The sequence below is a fragment of the Leucoraja erinacea genome, chromosome 15 (genome assembly GCF_028641065.1).
Source record: "Leucoraja erinacea ecotype New England chromosome 15, Leri_hhj_1, whole genome shotgun sequence".
NCBI classification, from domain to species: Eukaryota; Metazoa; Chordata; class Chondrichthyes; order Rajiformes; family Rajidae; genus Leucoraja; species Leucoraja erinaceus.
Genome location: NC_073391.1, coordinates 43,162,389 through 43,184,947, shown reverse-complemented (window position 1 = coordinate 43,184,947; position 22,559 = coordinate 43,162,389). Strand labels below are relative to the sequence as shown.

The 22,559-nt window shown below is 46.6% G+C and overlaps 1 protein-coding gene across 1 annotated transcript; it reads right to left on the bottom strand.

Annotated features, from left to right (window-relative positions):
• Positions 1-1,478: 1,478 nt before the first annotated feature.
• On the bottom strand, positions 1,479-22,436 carry LOC129704279 (inorganic pyrophosphatase-like). The gene is made up of 11 exons (XM_055647289.1): positions 22,300-22,436; positions 21,303-21,367; positions 18,182-18,235; positions 13,029-13,148; positions 10,824-10,910; positions 9,020-9,146; positions 7,946-8,073; positions 6,144-6,229; positions 5,162-5,231; positions 3,376-3,415; positions 1,479-1,671 (listed from the first exon to the last, which is right to left on the bottom strand). The coding sequence occupies exons 3-11, from the start codon at positions 18,221-18,223 to the stop codon at positions 1,640-1,642; spliced, it is 732 nt and encodes a 243-aa protein (XP_055503264.1). The 5' UTR covers positions 18,224-18,235; positions 21,303-21,367; positions 22,300-22,436; the 3' UTR covers positions 1,479-1,639.
• Between the last annotated feature and the right edge of the window lie 123 nt (positions 22,437-22,559).

Genomic DNA, 22,559 nt, shown 5'->3' with positions numbered 1-22,559 from the left:
TGGGGCATCGGCAGAGTTGCTGTCTAACAGCACCAGAGACACAGGTTCAATCCTGACTACGAGTGCTGTCTGCACGGAGTTTGTAAGATCTCCCTGTGACCGCGTGGATTTTCTGTGGGTGCTCCGGTTTCCTCCCACACTCCTAAGACGTGCAGGTTTGTAGGTTAATTGGCTTTGGTTAAAAATTATAATTGTCCCTCGTGTGGATAGTGCGTGCTTACCGGGGGTGATCGCTGGTCGGTGTCGACTCGGTGAGCCGAAGGGCCTGTGTCCACGCCGTGTCTAAATTATAGAGCTGCATCCTGACTCTTATACTCTAATCCTCATGACCTTCAGAAGGCCAGATGGTGAAAGAAGCAGGAAGTTAGTGCAGTGTCAATATTTGTGTCTTGGTGGGTGGTTGATCGGAAAGTGATAATGATTGACTGGAATTTGCAGATGCTGGTATTTCCACACACTGGGTGTATGAGGAACATGCTCATCTCCAAGTATTTGAGGTGTTCTAAATGTATCTTTATAGGTTACAAAATAAAACACAGTGCTGCAGTAGCATAGGTCAGGAAGCATCTCTGGCGAAGAGAGATAGGTGGCGTTTTGGGTCAGGACCCCTTTTCATGTCAGTTCCACCTTGGAAAGAGCCTCTTAACCGTGATTTTTAGTTTTACAGGTACAGCATGGCGACAGGCCCTTTGGCCCACCAAGTCTGCACCGACTAGCAAGCAATTTTTGCCCCGTACACTCACTACCCTACACACTAGGGACAATTTACCATTTTTACCCAAGCCAAATTACCTACAAACCTGTATGTCTTTGGGACATGGGTGGAAACCAGACGTCACGGGGAGAACATACAAACTCCATAAGACAGCTACCGTAGTCGGGATCGAAACGAGGTATTCAACCCTATAAGGCAGCAACACTACCACTGAGCCACCGTGCCGCCCCACAGTCAATGTTAAACCATAGATTAGCTCGGGGATCTCCAAACTATGGCCCGCAGGCCACATCCAGCCCACCACGAGATTTTATCCGGCTCGCAGCAAGCACACGTTCCGTGTGGTGGGCTATTTAGCGGGTTCTACAGTAGCGCAGGAACTTACACGTCAGTTTGTCGCAGGCTATTAATTTGAGGATTTGTGTGCAGCTGCTGACAGGTTACCGTTAGTTGCAATTGTCTAATACCCAGGGGTGCAGTGCTGCAGGAGCACACCAGAACCTCTGTTTTTAAAAAAAGCCAAAATAAACAGCCAAAATAAACCGGTGTGTCAGCTAGCTGGATTGTCAGCACTCACAAACCAGTATAATCGCATTTGAAATCTGCAAGGGGCAGGCCCTTAATCAACAACAGAAGGTTCCCAAAATAGACATTTTACTGAGCTCTGCCAAGAGATTAGCAGGCTCGTACTTGAGAGTAAATGTAACAGCTTGACCATAATCCACCATGGACCTTGATTAATATCAAATTGAACAAACCGAGCAAGAGTGAACATTTATTTATTGGGCGCCACACTTTATAATTATCCAAAGTATATTCTACTCTTCGCAGATGTACATTAAGTAGTAGTCTTCGCTTATCCCTTTCTTTGAATCGAGAAGCAGCAGGGATTTGGACGACAACAGCCAAGACCAAGTACCTCGCTCAATTCTTCTTGTCGAACCACCACTGGTCCACTGCAGGGAGAAACACAAACGGCAAATAAACGCACGTGCAAATGTAGCGCCTCGTGTCAAAAACGCGTTACGAAACCACGCTGAGGAAGACTTAGCAAGGTCTGTCCAGGTAGTGCAGGGGATGGGGCTTCAGGCTGGGTCTGCCTTGGAGAAAGTCCACAGTGGACATCCCCATAACTTAGTGGTCGGCCGCAAGTCAGTTTGACCACTTGACTAGGTTTGTAGGCTAAGTGGCTTGGTATGAATGTAAAATTATCCCCAGTGTGTGCAGGATAGTGTCGATGTGAGGGGATCGCTAGTCTTTAGAAGGATAAGGGGCAAACCTCATTGAAATGTACCGAATAGTGAAAGGTTTGGATAGAGTGGATGTGGAGAGGATGTTTACACTAGTGTCTAGCACTAGAGGTCATAGCCTCAGCATTCCTATAGGAAGATGAGGAGGAATTTCTTTAGTCAGAGGGTGGTGAATCTGGAATTCATTGCCACAAAAGGCTGTGGATGCCAAGTCAGTGGATATTTTTAAGGCAGAGATAGATAGATTCTTGATTAGTACGGGTGTCTGGGGTTGTGGGGAGAAGGCAGGAGAATGGGGTCAGGAGGGAGAGAGATCAGCCATGATTGAATGGCAGAATAGATGGGCCATGATGTTGCTCCCATCACATACGACCTTATGACAACTACAATACTGGGATCAATCCACCAAAACCATGTTTAATGTATTGTAGGCGCTTTGGTTCACGAGGGGCATGTATTGGGCCTGAGCTACAGGGAGAGGTTGAGTAGGCCGGGACTCTTCCTTGGAACTCATGAGGATGAGGGGTGATCATGTAAAAATCATGAGAGAAATAGATCGAGTATACGCACATTCTCTTGCCCAGAGTAGGGGAATTTCCGTTACTTTTTATTTCCGACGAGGTCTAACAACAATTAACAGGTGCTGTACTAACACAATGAAAAGACATCTTGCAGACATGGGGAATATTGCAGAAAATACAAGGGCAAAATACTGGAAATTAACCAAAAATACTATGTTCTGAACAGACTTTAACAGTAATTTATCGACCGTGGATATGGTAGCACGTTTCAATTGCACTAGAACTGAATTTTTAACAGCTTCGCTTGCCACAGACAACGCTGTGACTTTTGAAGTGATGTAAATCCATTGTTGTTAGTTTAGTTTGCAGGCACAGCACGGAAACAGGCCCTTTGGCTAACCGAGTCCACGCCGACCTGCAATCCCCGCACACTGACATTATCCTACACACACACACACACACACGAGGGACAATCAATTTTACCAAAGCCAATTCATCTACAAACCCGTGCCTCTCTGGAGTGTGGGAGGAAACCGGAGCACCCGGAGAAAACCCACGCATGTCGCAGGTGTAAACTTCGTAGAGGATCGAACCTGGGTCTCTGGCCCCGTAAAGCAGCAACTGTACCTCTGTGCCACTGTGCTGTCACAGTGACCCAGCCTATTCTTGACCTGCCAAGTGAGCTATACCTGGCATGGACATTTGGTCTTTATTGTCCAATGCAATTAGATCGCACAATGAATTTGCCACGGGAGAACTGTGGAAAGGGTACATAATCCAGATGATCCCATCTCTTAGTTATAATCGAGTATTATAAAAGAGTTCAGTAAAAGTGTTGGGGAGGTGCCACTGACTAACGGAACAACGAGAGAGTCCAGAAACCACTCACGATTGGCTGCCGTTGAGTCGCCCATTCCAAATTCTGGCAACTGCACAAAAATAGACAAAAGTTTAGAAATGTTTTAATTTTAACTGTAACATCAAATGGAACAAAAGCAGTAACAGGAGCTTGGCTGCAACCTTCACCTGGTCCGCCCTGTTTCGACGAATGCAATCAACCCGGCATGTCCTACAACTTTAGGCTGTGCGCGCCATACGCAAGAAGAAGAAGGAGCTTGGTCTTTGAAAGAACTAGCCATCAGAATTACTCCCACAGTTAGGCCCAAACGGCTGGAGGAACTCAGCGGGTCAGGCAGCATCTCTGGAGGAAAAGGATGGGTGACGTTTTGAGTCAGGACCCTTTCATCAGATTCCGTCACCCATTCCTTCTCTCCAGAGATGTTGCCTGGCCCGCTGAGTTAATCCAGCTTTTTGTGTCTACCTGTCTAAATGCTTCTTAAACGTTGCAACAGTCCCAGCCACAACTACCTCCTTCAGCTGCTTGCTCCACATATCCACCACCTGTTGTGTGAAAAAGTTACCCTCCAGATTCCTATTAAATCTCCCCCCCCCCCCCCATGTCCTCGGGTTCTTGATTCCCCTTCACTGGGCAAGAGGCTCGACCTATTCTATAATAGTCTACCTAATCTATTCCTCTCATGATTTTGTACATAAATCTGATACCCGATACCCGATATGCTTGGGAGATTTATCTCCCTTCATACATCGTAGGACATCCTGCACCTCCTCACGATAAAACAGAAATGTCTTCAGGACATTTCCATTACATTTCCCTCTAAACCTTTCCTATCCATGTCCCTGTCCAAACATCTTTTAAATGTTGTTATAGTTTCTGCCTCAACTATCTCCTCCGGCAGCTCGTTCCATACAGAGACATCAGCCAAGTCAGTGGATATTTTTAAGGCAGAGATAGATAAATTCTTGATTAGAACGGGTGTCAAGGGTTATAGGGAGAAGGCAGGATTATGAGGCAGAAATCAGCCATGATTGAATGGCAGAGTAGACATGATGGGCCGAATGGCCGAATTCTACTCCTATATTTTGTGAACGTGTCCAAATGTCAGACAATTGTCTGTCTCCTGTTATGCTCTAGGTAGATGAAGGTATTTCAAATGTATGACACAACTAACATACACTAGATACCACACATAGACACAAAGTGCTGGAGTAACTCAGTGGGGCCGGACAAAGTTTCCGGAAAAAGGGATGGGCGATGATTCGGGTCAGGACTGTGATGTATATGTACCAATTTCCCTTGCATGGAGAGTGGATCCGGTGGCTTAAGTCCAGCCATTCTTTTCATTCGTTTTTTTCTTAAGGCCCTGTTGTGACTAGCACAATAAATACACGTCCGCCATCTTGTAAGAAAGATTTAATCTGAACAACCAACCAAAACTTCTAGAAGGCCACGTGACCTCAGTCACGAGGCACAGGCACATTTGCCAGCTTCTGCTTTTGGCCTCAAGGGGTACTGGCATTTATATTAAATATACATCACATCTTCCCCTTCACTTTAATTACATCACAAGGACCCTCAAGTCTGAAGAAGGGTCCCGACTGAAACGTCACCCATCCTTTTTCTCCTGAGACGCTGCCTGGCCTGCAGTGTTACTCCACCACATTATGTCTATCGTTGGTATCAACCAGCATTCTAGATCTTTGCTTCCAGAAACCACAAAGTAGCATTTACAAGGCACACATCACCAGCTCGCATCCGAGACCAAACAGCAAACTATTGCTGTTGAAATGGGTATCCTTTTGATCAGTGTACTCACTTTATTCAAAATAGTTGCAGCATCAGGTTCAGAGCACAGGGACGGGCTGCCAGACACAGTGGTGTTTGTACTGTGAAAAGAAATGAATGTTTGGTAAACAGGCCAAAGTCTAGAGCAGTTTGGCATATCACAGTGGGGTCAAAAACAACACTTCACGCTGCCTCGGCAAGGCCACCAGCATAACCAACGACAAGTCTCACCCTCGTCACTCCCTCTTCTCCCCTCGCCTCTCAGGCAAAAGGTACAGAAGTGTGAAAATGCACACCTCCAGATTCAGGGACAGTTTCTTCCCAGTTGTTATCAGGCAACTGAACCATCCTCGCACCCACTAGAGAGCGATCGGTTCTGAGCTACTATCTACCTCATTGAAGACTCTCGGTCTATCTTTTATCGGACTCTACTGGACTTTAATGTACTAAACGTTATTCCCTTCATCCAGTATCTGTACATTGTAATCAATCATGTATTATTTTAGTTTAGTTTAGAGCAGGGAAACAGGCCCTTCCGTGCACCGAGACAGTGCCACACTGCCATCCCCGCACACTAACACTATTCGACACACTAGGGAGAATTTACAATTCCTGCAGAAGTCAATTAACCTACAAACCTGCACGTTTTTGGAATGTGGGAGGAAACCGGAGCATCCGGAGAAAACCCACTTGGTCACAGGGAGAATGTATAAACTCCGTACAGACAGCACGCGTAGTCAGGATCAAACCCGGGTGTCTGGCGCTGTGAGGCAGCGACTCTAACGCTGCGACACTCTTGACAGATGTTGATGGCAAACACAGAATACCCATTTCCAACACAAAAGATTCAACCCTTTCACAGCCAGTGCACACTCTTCAATCTGTCCCCACACAAGTTGTCCAAACAACAATTAACAACAGGTCACGTTAAGGTCATTCATGACAACAAAGTGTAATATTCCCTTTAGATTAGCCGGTGTTATCTCCATTTCATCAGTCATTGTAACACTTACCAGTTGATTCCTTCAGTTGGGGCTTGTTTCATTATCAGAGCTTTCCAAAAAGCATGTGTGCTTTTGATCACCTTCATGGCAAAGTCCTGAAAGCAAAGACATTGTGTGTTAGAGTCAGAGTGATAAAGCATGGAAACAGGTCCTTTGGCCCAACTTGTCCACACATGTCCCAGCTACATTAGTCCCACCTGCCTGCGTTTGGTCCCTATCCCTCCAAACGTGTCCTATCAATGTACCTGTCTAACTGTTTCTTAAACGATTTCATTAACTGTGTTAATAAACTTCAACGCACCTGCTCAACGAGCAATTCCAATGGCAATCAACCCGCAGGCCACTTGTCGAGCAGACTGCTCACGAGGGTACGTACAGAGTGGGGGATTGTTGCGGGAATTTGAGGGAGTGTAGCATGGGTTCACAAGGTTAATTACCGGGATGGCGGGGCTGTCATATGTTAGAAACATAGAAAATAGGTGCAGGAGTAGGCCATTCGGCCCTTCGAGCCTGCACCGCCATTCAATATGATCATGGCTGATCATCCAACTCAGTATCCCGTACCTACGTCTCTCCATACCCCCTGATCCCTTTAGCCACAAGGGCCACATCTAACTCCCTCTTAAATATAGCCAATGAACTGGCCTCAACTACCTTCTGTGGCAAAGAATTCCAGAGATTCACCACTCTCTGTGTGAAAAATGTTTTCCTCATCTCGGTCCTAAAAGATTTCCCCCTTATCCTTAAACTGTGACCCCTTGTTCTGGACTTCCCCAAGTCTCACCCTGCTCACTCCCTCTTCTCCCCTCTCCTTTCAGGCAAAAGGTACAGAAGTGTGAACACACACACCTCCAGATTCAGGGAGTTTCTTCCCAGTTGTTTTCAGGCAACTGAACCATCCTAGAGAACGGTCGGTCCTGAGCTACTATCTACCTCATTGAAGACCCTCGGTCTATCTTTTATCGGACTCTGCTGGACTTTATGTACTAAACGATATTCCCTTCATCCAGTATCTGTACACTGCGGATGGCTTGATTGTAATCAATCATGTATAACTTTAGTTTAGTTTAGAGCATGGAAACAGGCCCCTCAGTGCACTGAGTCCGTGCCAACTGCGATCCCCGTACACTAACACTATTCGACACATTAGGGATAATTTACAATCCTTACAGAAGTCAATTAACCTACAAACCTGCACGTTTTTGGAACGTGGAAGGAAACCGGAGCATCCGGAGAAAACCCACAGGGAGAATGTATAAACTCCGTACAGAGAGCACCCGTAGTCAGGATCGAACCCGGGTCTATGGCGCTGTGAGGCAGCAACTCTACCGCTGCGCCACTGTGTCACGATGAGAGAGAAGTAAAATGGATCAGGATATGTTCCATTTGGAGATACAGCGTGGAAACAGGCCCTTCGGCACACCGAGTCCTCGCCGACCAGCAATCCCCACACATTAACACTATCCTACACACACTAGGGACAATTTTTTACACATACACCAAGCCAATTAACCTGCAAACCTGAACGTCTTTGGAGTGTGGGTGGAAACCGAAACTCTCGGTGAAAACCCACGTGGTCACGGGGAGAACGTACAAACTCCATACAGGCAAGCACCCATAGTCAGGATCGAACCCGGGTCTCCGGCACTGCATGGGCTGTAAGACAACAACTCTACTGCTGCGCCACCGCGCCAGCCCCTCATATATATGCGAGGAGAGTAGAAGGATGGGCATGGATTGGAAATCGAGTCCGAGGACACGAAGAATCTGCACTACCTTAAAACAGCGTAGAGAACCAGAAGCCACAATACCTTGTCCTTGAATTCGCCGTCGAACGCAAACTGGTTTTCAGGTTTACCATCAGGCAACTTGTATCGTTTGAACCAGTCAACGGAGGCGGTAAGATATCCCGGTTTCAACCTTTCCACATCATCGATATCTGGTTGCGAGAAATCAAAAAGTGCGGTCATTTGGATCTTTCTCCGGGGTGGCACCATCATCAAAGTTTAAAATAAAAGATTTAACGTCTCCTGAAAAGATAACCAATGATCCCCATCACTGTGACCAACCGTGACGAAGACTATTTTATAAATGGGATGAGAATCCAGAAATCGGAGGTGCAAAGGGACTTGGGAGTGCTGGTGCAGGATTCCCAAAAAGCCAACTTGCAAGTGGAATTGGTAGGAAAGAAAGCAAACTCAATGCTAGCAATTATTTCAAGAGGAGTGGAATACAAAAACAGGGATGTAATGCTGAGGCTCTATAAGGCGCTGATAAGGCCGTATTTGGAGTATTGCGAGCAATTATGGGCGCCATATCTGAGGAAGGATGTGCTGGCTCTGGGACTTTGGAGTTACAGCGTGGAAACAGGTCCTTCGGCCCACCGAGTCTGGCAATCACCCCCGCACACTAACACTATCCTCCTACACACACTAGGGGTAATTTACCATTTTACCGAAGCCAATTAACCTGCAAACCTGCATGTCTTTTGGGGTGTGGGAGGAAACCAGAGCACCCGGAGAAAACCCACGCAGTCACAGGGAGAACGGACATACAGACAGCAGCCGAGGTCAGGATCGAACAGAAAAGTAGCTGCAGGAGTAGGCCATTCGGCCCTTTGAGCCAGCAACCCCATTCAATATGGCCATGGCTGATCATCCAGAATCTGTACCACGATCCTGCTTTCTCCCCATATCCCTTGATTTCGTTAGCCCCAAGAGCTAAATCTAACTCTCTCTTGAATACACCCAGTGAATTGGGCTCCACTGCCTTCCTTGGCAGAGATGGTAAAGAACCCGGGTCTCTGGCGCTGTGAGGCAGCAACTCTACCACCTCGCCCACCAGGAGTGCATGAGTTAGGCAGGTAAAAGCCCGCGTGAACTTACTATTAAATTGATCTGCCTCAGGATCTTTGATATCAATGGCAATAATTTTCCAGTCGGTTTCACCTTCATCAATCAAAGCCAGAGTCCCTAGAACTTTAACCTGGATCACCTCACCTCTTGTGCACACCTGAGAACAAACAAATGGAACAAAACCAAAAGCATTAAATCGTCCCAGGCTGTGTCCAGGCGCCGACCTTTCACTGTCAAGACAAGCAAATCTCAAAAGAGAGGCTGGGATGGAGTGGATGTGGAGGGGATGTTTCCACTCGTGGGAGAGCCCAGGACCAGAGGGCACAGCCTCGGAATAAAAGGACATTCTTTTAGATAGGGGATGAGGATGAATTTTTCTTTGAGCCAAAGAGTGGTGATTCTGTGGAATTCATTTCCACAGATGGCTGTGGAGACCAAGTCATTGGGTATTTTTAAAGCAGAGATTGACAAATTCTTTATTAGTAATGGGCCTGTCCCACTTAGGCTATTTTTTTGGGCGACTGCCGAAAAAAATGTCAACAGGGTGAAAATTTTTCGGCGACAGTGCCAACAATTTGGGCTGTCATAGGTTGTCAAGTCAAGTTTATTCGTCACATACACATACGAGATGTGCAGTGAAATGAAAAGTGGCAATGCTCGCGGACTTTGTGCAAAAAGACAAACAAACAGACAACAGTCATAGGTGCTGTTGTAGATTGTTGCCAGGTTAACGTAGGTTGTTGCCACTTTGGTGAATTCCATTGTCTTTGCTGCTGGCAGTCGCCTAAAAACAAATCGCCTAAGCGGGAGAGGCCCATAAAGGTGTTTAAAATGATGGGCAATATCTCCCTCCCATCCCCTCAACTCACCTTAAACGTATGACCTATGGCTCTCGATTCCCCTACTGGGCAAAAGACTAAAGCGGTTACCCGATCTATTTCTCCCATTCCTCTGAACAGTCAGACTTTGCTGGAGGAAGACATCTTGTGGAATGTCTGATTTGCCAAACCTTCACACTCACTTTATTTATCCTGGCGCCTGCACTCGCATCCCAGGCTGTGGTGCGTTTAAGAAAGAACTGCAGATGCTGGGAAAATCGAAGGTAGACAAAATATGCTGGAGAAACTCAGCGGGTGAGGCAGCATCTATGGAGCGAAGGAATAGGTGACGTTTCCGGTGGAGACCCTTCTTCAGACGGGAAAAAGAAAGGAAGTAGGCGGAGACAGTAGGACTGGTGGGAGAACTGGGAAGGTGGGAGGGGATGGAGGGAGAAAGCAAGGGCTATCTGAAATTAGAGGTCAATGTTGGGGTAAACTACCCAAGCAAAATATGAGGTGCTGTTCCTCCAATTTGCGCTGGGCCTGACTCTGGCAATGGCGGAGGCCCAAGACAGAAAGCTCAGATTGGGAATGGGAGGGGGTGTTGAAGTGCTGAGCAACCGGGCGATCAGGTTGGTTAAGAAGCGAACCCGGTGGGCCGAAGGTGTTGTGTCGACACTGTATCTCTAAACTAAACTGTAATGTTCGAGGATAGTCAGGGCTACACTTGGAACAGTAAGTTGCAAGTGACAACCTTCAAATGACTGAAACGAATAGTGGAAAAAGACTTCACAGGTAACTGTCCCTTCACACATATTTTAACAGAAGGTAGACTCAAAATGGTGGAGTAACTCAGCGGGATAGGCAACATTTCTGGAGGGAAGGAATGGGTGACCCTTCTTCTCTCCAGAAATGCTGCCTGTCCCACTGAGTTCCTCCAGCATCTTGTGTCTATCTTCCTTCAAGCACATTTTAACAGAAGACATTTTCTAAACACCAGCTGAAAGCTGCCATACTTTGGTTCCGATTTCACAGACATCAATAGGATCATTGTCTCCAGCATATCCAGTCAATTCATCGGTGTGCTTGGGGTCTTCCCAAGTCTGGAGAGAGAGAAAAGCAAAGCAGGAATTACACGGAAAGAACTGGTTTCACTATTCAGTCTACAGTATTCACCAAGTTCAAGTTCAACTGAGTTTATTGTCATGTGTCCTTGATAGGCCAATGAAATTCTTGCTTTGCTTCAGCACACAGAACATAGTAGGCATTTACTACAAAACAGATCAGTGTGTCCATATACTATAATATAAATATATACACACATGAATAAATAAAATGATAATAAAGTGCAAATAACAGATAATTGGTTATTAATAATCAGTTTTGTCCGAGCCAGGTTTAATAGCCTGATGGCTGTGGGGAAGTAGCTATTCCTGAACCCGGTTGTTGCAGTCTCAGGCTCCTGTACCTTCTACCTGAAGGTAGCAGGGAGATGAGTGTGTGGCCAGGATGTTGTGGGTCTTTGATGATACTGCCAGCCTTTTTGAGGCAGCGACTGCGATAAATCCCCTCGATGGAAGGAAGGTCAGAGCCGATGATGGACTGGATGGACCACAACTAGAGTGCGGTCCTGAACTACTATCCACCTCATTGGAGACCCTCAGACTATCTTTGATCGGACTTTACCGGCTTTGTCTTGCGCTAAACGTTATTCGTGTTATTCCCGTTATCACGTATCTCTGTACACTATGGATGGGTCGAATGTAATCATGTGTTGTCTTTTCACTGACTGGATAACATGCAACAAAGGTTCACTGTACCTTGGCACACTTGACAATAAACTCAACTCAAACCAAGACACATAAATTAGTTTTAGTTTTAGTTTTTAGTTTTAAAGATATGGTGTGAAAACATACCCTTCGGCCCACCGAGTCCACCCTGACTACGATCACCATACACTAGTTCTATCCCACACACGGGGCACATTTTATAGAAGCCAATTAAACTGCAAGCCTGCACGTCTTTGGAACGTGACCCAGATTCAAGCCTGACTACGGGTGCTGACTGTGCGGAGTTTGCACGTTCTCTCCGTGACTGCATGGGTTTTCTCCGGGAGCTCTGGTTTTCCTCCCACACTCCAAAGACGTATATATGTTTGTAGGCTAATTGGCTTGGTAAAATTCTAAATTGTTCCTAGTGTGTGTAGGATAGTGCCAGTGTAGGGGGGGGGGGGTCTCTGGTCGACAGACTCGGTGGGCCGATGGGCCTGTTGCTGCGCTGCATCTCAACATGGAGATAAACTAAAAAGCTATTACTTCTCCCCTTGTCCCTCACACGAAGGTGCTGGGCCTGACTTCTAACCTACTGGCCTTTAAATGGCTCCCACGTCAGATGAAGACTGATCCAATAACAGTGGCCGCCAAGCAACCCGCACCAGCTCTGGCCTAATACTATTGCAATCAGTCTTTCCCCAACTTAGCACTTTGCCTCAGAGTTCCTATCTAAAAATCAAAACCTCTAATAATAGGAACTTTAACGGAAGAGAGGAAATGCATTTCAAGTGGTAATAGGATATCACCAATAAACGAGAATGTAACACGGGCACAATCGTATCAGTATTTACATGGATGTTATACATTTTTAAGATAGCAATATCTTCCCACCCCTTTCGGCTGCCGTCTCAAATAGCCAGAGACCCGGGTTCGATGTTCGGCACGGACTTGTAGGGCAGAGATGGCCTGTTTCCGTGCTGTAATTGTTATATGGTTATATGGTTATATGATCCTGACCCCGGGTGCTGTCTGGGTGGAATTTTCACATTTAGTTTAGATACAGCACAAAAACAGGCCCTTCGGCCCACCAAGTCCACGCCGACCAGCTATCCCCGCACACTAACACAATCCACACACACACTAGGGACAATTTCACATTCATACCAAGCCAATTAACTCCTGCACCTATTTTTCTATGTTTCTAAAACATTTGAACAGATATAAGGATAGGACAGGTTTCGAGGGATATGGGCCAAATACAGGCAGGTGGAACATAGTATAGATGGGTAGGGCATGTGGTTCGGCGTGGGCAAGTAGGGCTGAAGGGCATGTTTTCCACGCTGTATGACTAAACCATTGCAGTACCTACATCAAAGTGAAGAGCTGACTCATCTGAATCAAGTCAAATGTAGCTATTTGCATGTGCAAGAACAATTGAATCGCACTCACCTGCGGCAGAGCACCGTAATTCCAAATATATCCCTTATAAGGGAAAATATTTGCCACAAATCGCAGGTTCCCCTTTTTAATGTCTTGCTTAATGGGATTCAAGGGTTCCATTGTTGCAATCTGAAAACAGAAGTTTGGTGAAGAAACATTGTCCGTTGTCCGACGACAGCAATGGCAGCTGACGTGCCGGTTAACAGCAGGCACTAGAGACGAGGGAAATCCAGCACGTCCCCAGAGACGGTCACCAATTCACCACGGAGAGCATTCTATCGTATTCACCTTGCATCGCAGCTTGCCATGGCAACAAACAAAAAATACCTTGTAAATCTGCTTTAAACCTACCTGTTCCATCTCAATGCCATGCACTCTATATGGAGAAACCACGGAGTGCAGATGCTGACTAATACACAAAAGGACACAAAGTGCTGGAGTAACTCAGCGGGTCAGACAGCATCTCTGGAAACATAAATAGATTAAAAAAAGACAATATTTTTGTCTTTGCTGTGTGTGTGTGTGTGTGTGTGTGTGTGTAAACACACGCATGTATATATCTTCACACACTCACACGTGTAGGAAGGAACTGCTGATTTGTTGGTTTAAACCGAAGATAGGCACAAAAGGCTGGAGTAACTCAGGGGGGCAGGCAGCATCTCTAGAGAGAAGGAATGAGTGACGTTTTGTGTCGAGACCCTTCTTTAGTCTCCAGATATGCTGCCTGGCCCGCTGAGTTACTCCAGTTTTTTGTGCCGGTTTTTTACCAGCATCTGCAGTTCCATCATACACATAAATAAATTCTTCCTCTCCTCCCTTCTAAAGGCACACCCTTTTATTCCTCTGGTCCTGGACTTTCCCACTAGACTCTCCCACCCCAGGCAGGACTCTCTGGTCTGGCAAGGATCCAGTTTCACTAGTAATTGAGCCACCCACCAATGCAAGGGTCAGGATATCACACTTTAGTTTATTTAGATTAGAGGTACAGCGGTGGAAACCGGTACTTCGGCCCGCCCATCAGCAATCCCCCCTACACGAGGGACGATTTACAATCCTTAGCAAAGCCAATTAACTTACAGACCTGTACGTCTTTGGAGTGTGGGAGGGAACGGAGGACCCCGGGAAAAACCAAGCGGGCCACGGGGTGAACATACAAACTCTGTACAGACAGTACCCGTAGTCAGGATTGAACCCGGGTCTCTGGCACTGTAAGGCAGACCGTTGCGCCACCGTGCCGACTGTTTGGCCAGGGTTCAGCTTCATTGGCAAGCAGTTAGTTGGGGATTGGTTGGCTTGCCTTTGGCAAGTGACTTTACAATCAGAAACAATAGCAAACACCAGCAATCACGGTTGTTCGCTGTTGGCTGACTGCCTGGACATTCCAGCCTGAGGCTGAAGTTCACTTGCAAATCCTCTAACCTCGTCTACTGTATTCGTTGCTCAAGATGTGGAGTCTTATACAGCGGTGAGGCCAAACATAGACTGGACAATCGTTTCGCTAAACACTTTTGCTCAGTCCGCCTAGACCTACCTGATCTCCTGGTTGCTAGACACTTTAATTCCCCTATCATTCCAACGCTGACCTTTCTGTCCTGGGTCTCCTCCGTTATCAGAGTGAGGCTAAACGCTAATTGGAGGAACAGCACCTCGTATTTCGCTTGGGCAGCTTAGAGGTATGAATATTGTTTTCTCTACCTTCAAGTAACCCCTGCATTCCTTCCTTCTCCATCGCTCCACCACCCGAATCGCACCAGCTTCTCGTTTACACCCAACAGCTAACAAAGGCCTGTTTCCTTTATCGTCCTTACTTTTTTGCATATCTTTCATTCATTGTTCTTTATCTCTCTACATCATCGTCTATATCTCTTGTTTCCCTTTCCTGTGACTTTCAGTCTGAAGGAGGGTCTCGACCCGAAACGTCACCCATTCCTTCTCTCCAGAGATGCTATCTGCCCCGCTGAGTTACTCCAGCTTTTTGTGTCTATCTTCGGTTTAAACCAGCAACTGCAGTTCCTTCCTACACGTCCCATTAGTTTTCTCCGAAACTAATCATAGACCAACAGATCCTCCCCTCTCCTAAACCACAAGTATCCAGCATGGATTTACGAAAGGTAAATCATGTCTGACGAATCTTATAGAATTTTTCGAGGATGTAACTAGTAGCGTGGATAGGGGAGAACCAGTGGATGTGGTGTATCTGGACTTCCAGAAGGCTTTCGACAAGGTCCCACATAAGAGATTAGTATACAAACTTAAAGCACATGGCATTGGGGGTTCAGTATTGATGTGGATAGAGAACTGGCTGGCAAACAGGAAGCAAAGAGTAGGAGTAAACGGGTCCTTTTCACAATGGCAGGCAGTGACTAGTGGGGTACCGCAAGGCTCAGTACTGGGACCCCAGCTATTTACAATATATATTAATGATCTGGATGAGGGAATTGAAGGCAATATCTCCAAGTTTGCGGATGACACTAAGCTGGGGGGCAGTGTTAGGTGTGAGGAGGATGCTAGGAGACTGCAAGGTGACTTGGATAGGCTGGGTGAGTGGGCAAATGTTTGGCAGATGCAGTTTAATGTGGATAAATGTGAGGTTATCCATTTTGGTGGCAAAAACGGGAAAGCAGATTATTATCTAAACGGTGGCCGATTGGGAAAGGGGGAGATGCAGCGAGACCTGGGTGTCATGGTACACCAGTCATTGAAGGTAGGCATGCAGGTGCAGCAGGCAGTAAAGAAAGCGAATGGCATGTTGGCTTTCATAGCAAGAGGATTTGAGTATAGGAGCAGGGAGGTTCTACTGCAGTTGTATAGGGTCTTGGTGAGACCACACCTGGAGTATTGCGTGCAGTTTTGGTCTCCAAATCTGAGGAAGGACATTATTGCCATAGAGGGAGTGCAGAGAAGGTTCACCAGACTGATTCCTGGGATGTCAGGACTGTCTTATGAAGAAAGACTGGATAGACTTGGTTTGTACTCTCTGGAATTTAGGAGATTGAGAGGGGATCTTATAGAAACTTACAAAATTCTTAAGGGGTTGGACAGGCTAGATGCAGGAAGAATGTTCCCGATGTTGGGGGAGTCCAGGACAAGGGGTCACAGCTTAAGGATAAGGGGGAAATCCTTTAAAACCGAGATGAGGAGAAATTTTTTCACACAGAGAGTTGAATCTCTGGAACTCTCTGCCACAGAGGGTAGTTGAGGCCAGTTCATTGGCTATATTTAAGAGGGAGTTAGATGTGGCCCTTGTGGCCAAGGGGATCAGAGGGTATGGAGAGAAGGCAGGTACGGGATACTGAGTTGGATGATCAGCCATGATCATATTAAATGGCGGTGCAGGCTCGAAGGGCCGAATGGCCTACTCCTGCACCTAATTTCTATGTTTCTATGTTTCTACAACCTCCCTGCTGTAATATGTGAAGAGCATTTCTGTGTAATCTATTAATCCCAGATGTCAAGTCAAGAAATCAACTTAGATTATGAAGCCAAGTGGGGGAAAATGACGTTGAGGAAAAGCTAAACTTCATCTACATCAGAGATACATAGATTCTTGACTGGTATGGATGTCACAGGTTATGAGGAGAAGGCAGGAGAGTGGGGTTGAGAAGGGAAGCTAGATCAGCCATGATTGAATGGAGGAGCAGACTTGATGAGCCGAATGGCCTAATTCTGCTTCTATCACGTATGAACTTATCAAACAGAAGGCGGTGAAAGACAACTTCAACCATCAGAACCTGGACACCATTTTAAGGCATGCAAGTATCCAGCAATTTGCTGTTTTTCCCCCCTCAATTCCAGCTCCCGCTCTCCCCCCCAGCTACAATCAGTCTGAACAAGGGTCCCATCCCGAAATGTCACCTGTCCATTTTTCTCCGGAGATGCTGCCTGATCCGCTGAGTTACTCCATCATTTTGTGTCTATCTTCAGTCGATACCAGCATCTGCAGTTCCTTTTTACATTTACCCATCAACTAGCTTTTATGGTCAGTTGCACATAGAAATTTGGAATTTGAAAATGCCGCCAATGCTGAGCGACTCGTGTACATTGTCTCAGTGGACTACGTCTAGACAATTTGTACTCAGTCTGAACGAGGGTCCCGACCTAAAACTTCATACATTCCTTTTCTGTTGTCTGTCTGTCCCGCTGTCTTGTTGATGCTGTCTGTCTCGCTGAGATACTCCAGCATTTTGTGTCTATCTTTGGTTTAAACCAGCAGCTGCAGTTCCCTCCTACAAACTTTGTACTTCATTAAAGGCTTGGGCCTAGATATTGTAATGCTTTGCTAAATTACCCCAGCATTGTGTGTGTGTATCATTTGTATAACATCACGAGGTTCGAATAAGATGAGGTCCACCATCTTTTGCCCAGGGGAGGAGAAGCAAAAACCTAAAGCAGATGCTGATTTAAAACCTGCTTCTGGTGAGTAGAGAACATATTATTGAGAACCTGTGGGCCAGCTTCTTCACAAAGAGGGTGGTGATTGTATGGCACGAGCCAGAAAAAGTGGTTGAGACATGTATAATTACAACGTTCAAGATATTTGGATAGATATTTAAATAGATAGGAATGGCTTAATGGAATAGGGTCCAAATGCAGGCAAATGGGACTAGCATAGATGGATATCTTAGTTTGCATTGAAGAGTTGGGCCCAAGGGTCTATTTATGTGCTACATTAGTCTTCAGTTCCTATGTCAATACAGGTCCACTACCGATGTTCCGGCTACTGGTGGTTCGGCACCTCCTTTAATCTGGACCCCCCCCCCCCCCTCCACCTTTCCGGGAAGTTCCCCTGAAAACGTGGCGCCTAGGCCATGTGAGGCGGCCGATGTCGACCTCATCCGAACTTCAGCGCTGTGCGGCGGTTCGATTTTGCCAGCTGTGGCCGGGGCTCTGGAACTCCGGCCCGGCCAGAGCCGGCAGATCCGTTCCCATCGCCGACTTCCACAGCCGACTTTGCGGGTCTGTATCTCAGCCCCCCTCTGTTGGCCCGGCAAGACGGATAATAAATGGCAAAGCTCTGGAACCAAGGGGGCCGGAAAATCAGTGGCGGACCTGTAATACACTCAATACAACTTCAGAGTGTTAAAGAATAGCTTGAAATGAGAACAAATGGCAAGTTATTTAAAAACCAAATGACATATTAATGGACAAAAATGTAGAATTACCTCCATCTTGGCAATGGTCCAACGAGGAACTTCAACAACCATGTTAAACACATTCTGCAGGGGAATTCACAGTTATGTATTAGCAAACACAATTTATTAGAGACCCACCATTTTGCCTGCTGGCACATACACACACTTAAACAGGTACCAAAGGTCAGAGTAATCACAGCAATAAATGAATGGTACTATATCTTTAAGATTAGCTATGAAGTAACCATGCAATGAACTATCAAAGCAACGCCTTTAGCTGGGAAGCAACACGATTGCAAAATGTCTGAAAATGAAACCATATTTAAGGGTTGCAGATTATAACAGCACTTGTCGACTCAAGCTGAAGAAGGGTCCAGACCCAAAACGTCACTTACCAACCATCCTGCCAACAAGATGGGAGAGCAGTCCTGAGCTACTACCCACTACATTGGAGACCTTTAGACAATCTTTAACCGGACTTTTCTCTGTGTTAATTCACTAACACTTGAAGCAAAACAGCCATATAGGCTCAAACAGGAAGGAAACATTTTGGGTCTCGCCCCAAAACGTCGCCCATTCCATTTCTCCAGAGATGCTGTCATTCTACCGTTGCTCCATAAAGAGTGTCCTGACACATGGCATCCTGGTATGGTATAGGGTGATTTCACGAAAGGTCACTGGAGCGTAGATCCGCACCCAAGTGACCGAAAATTTGAAGTGGAGGACATGCTACACTTCCGGTACATGTTAGTGAATGGGAAAAACACGCACTTTCACACCCGTTAAAAACATCGAAAACGGCCAGTTTTTGAGCTGCAATTTATTGTGCCAGTCGGGGTGACCGTGAGGCACAGCTACCTAAATTTACAGCCCAAAAAAAAGATAGAAACTAAGGTAAATTCAAGAGGGAGCTGAAGGTGCCAATCCAGCGGAAGTGAACAGCGGACATTTGCCGTGGAGATTTAAAGGTCCAAAATATCGGGAATTATCGCGTTTGCTCGCTGAATTTCATCAAAAGTAAGGCATTATTGACTTTTTTATCTTTATTCATTTGTTATATGAGAAGTTTTAAAAGTGAAAAATCCCTCAGTAAAATTGCAAAATCGCCCATGGTTCTCAGGTGGGTTTTAACATGCAAAATGAAAACGCTTCTGAAGCTACATTTACCATTTAAATAATGGTAAACTATCAATGCATTTTGAAATAAATTATACTCAGATGCAAGCTAAGGAATGGGATAATTGTCAGCTGTCAGTTGGACAAAATTAGGACATATTATTATTTTCCAAAATATATTTCTCAATGTTTCTTGTTTAAAGCCTGCACATGCACATTCACCCAAACTACTTATTTATTTATTCTTTATCATCTAATAACAGGCAAGCCTGCAGCATGGAATGTATTCGATGATAAATAAATAAATAAATGTAGTCGATGATTATTTCTTTATCATCGAAACATTGAGAAATATATTTCACCAACACACACCTGCCTGCCCTGGAAGAGATCGATAACTCTCGTTGCCTGCGGAAGGCATCACTCATCCTAAAGGACTCATCTCAACCCGCACATCACTTGTTTGCCCTTTTGCTCTAAGGAAAGCGTTACAGGTCCATCAAATCACACACCATAAGATTAACAAACAGTTTCTACCCCAAGGCCATCACCACTCTGAACTGAACACACAGCCCCCAGAGCCAATATTTTGCACTGCCACAGCACTACACTGTGAAATATTGCACATTATGACTTGCCGTTTTGTTATTCGTTATTATTTATCTGATACGTTGGAATTCCGCTCGGGCAGTGCGCCTGAAATTTTGTTGTATATATTTACAATGACAGTAAATTGTATTATTAATATTATTATTATTATTATTATTATTATCACCTGCAGGGTTACTGCAGCATTTTATGTCTATCTATGGAAACAAACCCTTCGACCTAATTTGTTCCTGTCGACCAAGATTCCCCATCTATACTAGTCTCACATGCTCACTTTTGGCCCATATCCCTCTAAATCTTTCCTATCCCAAGTAGTCCTGACCTATTATCTGCCTTATTATCCTTCAAACTATCTTTCATTGGACTTTATCTTGCACTAAACGTGATTTCCTTTATCATGTATCTGTACACTGTGGATGGCACAATTGTAATCAGGTACTGTTTACCCGCTGACTGGTTGGCACACAACAAAAAAGCTTTTCACTGTACCTCGGCAAACACGACTATAAACTAATCTAAACGTTCTCCGGAGATGCTGCCTGACCTGCTGAGCTACTCCAGCACTCAATCCTCAGCACTCAAGCCTTTGCAGTCCGGTTTACGAATCTTTATACAAGCTGGATGTAACAAATCGGGGACAGGAACAAAATAGAGTTTCAATTCTGGCCTCCAGCCCCCATCTGTGGAGTTTACCCCACTTTTTCAGTGACTGCACGGGTTTACCCGCGTGCTCAGGTTTCTTCTCGCATCCCAGAGGCACGATGGAAGGTTTGTTACAGGGCTAGATTATGCTGCTGTAAGTGTCTGGTGGGGAAAGAAAAAAATCAGATGGTGCTAATGGGCACACGAGGGAGAAAAGTGTAAGGTGAATGAAGCACGGAATGGGATTGCTCAGCGACCCAGCACAGGCTGAATGACCTTCTACATTTCTTGTGGAAACGTATCAACTTCCTAAAGGATTGGACAGGCTAGATGCAGGAAAAAATGTTCCCCATGTTTAAGAATAAGGGGTAGGCTATTTAGGTCTGAGATGAGGAAAAACTTCTTCACCCAGAGAGTTGTGAATCTGTGGAATTCTCTGCCACAGAAGGCAGTGGAGGCCAATTCACTGGATGTTTTCAAGAGAGATTTATATTTAGCTTTAAGGGCTAAAGGAATCAAGGGATGTGGGGAAAAAGCAGGAACGGGGTAGTGATTTTGGATGATCAGCCATGATCATATTGAATGGCTGCCTGTGCCGACTCGAAGGGCCGAAAGGGCAATGAACTCCACTGCTTCGCTACCTCTGACCGAAGAAATTCCTCCTCATCTCCTTTCTAAAGGTACGTCCTTTTATTCTGAGACTGTGCCCTCTGGTCCAGGACCCTCCCCAGAGATGCTGAGCAAAGGATGTGGATGGATGGGGCAAGAGATGTCCATTTATTACCTGTGACTCTGAAGCCCAAAGTGGGATGTCATGGAAAGGAGACAGGATCTGACCCTGGGAATTCCCTGCAAAAGACAACAATCAGATACAAGTACGATGAAATCTCCAAAACCAAGCACGCACCACCCTCACAACGACTACCAACTCCACCCCTCTTAATCTCTAACAAAACCTGTCCCTCTGCCTGATAGATCACCCAACTGGTTTCCTACAAACCTTCCCACCCTCTCTCCCTCCAACTAGTGCGTTCTCTTTCCTCAATTCAGCCTCTCACCTCTTTCCAGCCACCAATTATCTCTCCCCCCCCCCCGGCCAGACTCCTTCCTCTTTCCTCAAATTCACTCTTTTCCCGTCTCCCTCACCCATTTCCCTCCCTTCTCTCATCCGTTTCCTCTCCCTTCCCCACCCGCCCCGCTTCCTCTAAAACCTGGTACCCCTCCCCTCCTCTTTCCCCCTCGCCTCCACCACCACCCTCAAACCCAGCACACCCCCTCTAGTCCCCCACTCCTCATACCCACCAATCCACTACCCTTCCCTCCACCCCAACCAGTCTGCTTACCACCCCCACCCCTCTCTACCCACACCCTTCTTCTGCAACCTGCCATTTATCCCCTCCCCTCCTCCAATCCTTCCTCCACTGCTCTCCTCCACGCTTTCCCCTCTTCCTCCATGCTTTCTCCTCTACGTCCTCCACCCTCCCCTCTCCACTCTACCTCCTCCACCTCCCCATCTATCCTCCCTCCACTCTACCTCCTCCATCCCCTTCTACAACCATCCCTCCCACCACCCTACCCCCCTCCAACCTTCCCGCCACCCCCTCTCCTCCTCCTCCACGTCGTCCATTGCATCCTCTCCTCTATCCCTCCTCGCCTCCACCCTCATCACCTCACCTCCATCCTACCCTCATCTCCACCTTCCTTTCTACCACCTCCCTCCATCCGCACCCCTCCACGTCTCTTCCCCCGCTCCGTGTTCCTCCTGCCAGGCGGGCACTCACTGAGCTAGAGGCGGTAAGAGGTGGTGTTGCTCAGCCCGCGTTCCTCCACCCGGTACGTGGCGCCGACCCACGTCCAAAGATCTTAGTCCACGCTCCGCCGGCCCGGCCCGCACCGCGCCTGCGCGAGCCCAACCCCCGCCCCCGCCCCCCCCCCCCCGCTGCAGACGCTTCCGCCCCCGCCCCGCCCCTCCCCGCAACGCAACGCAATGCCCCGCAACGGCCGGCTCGACCATCACTTCCGCCCCGCTCCGCTCCGCACC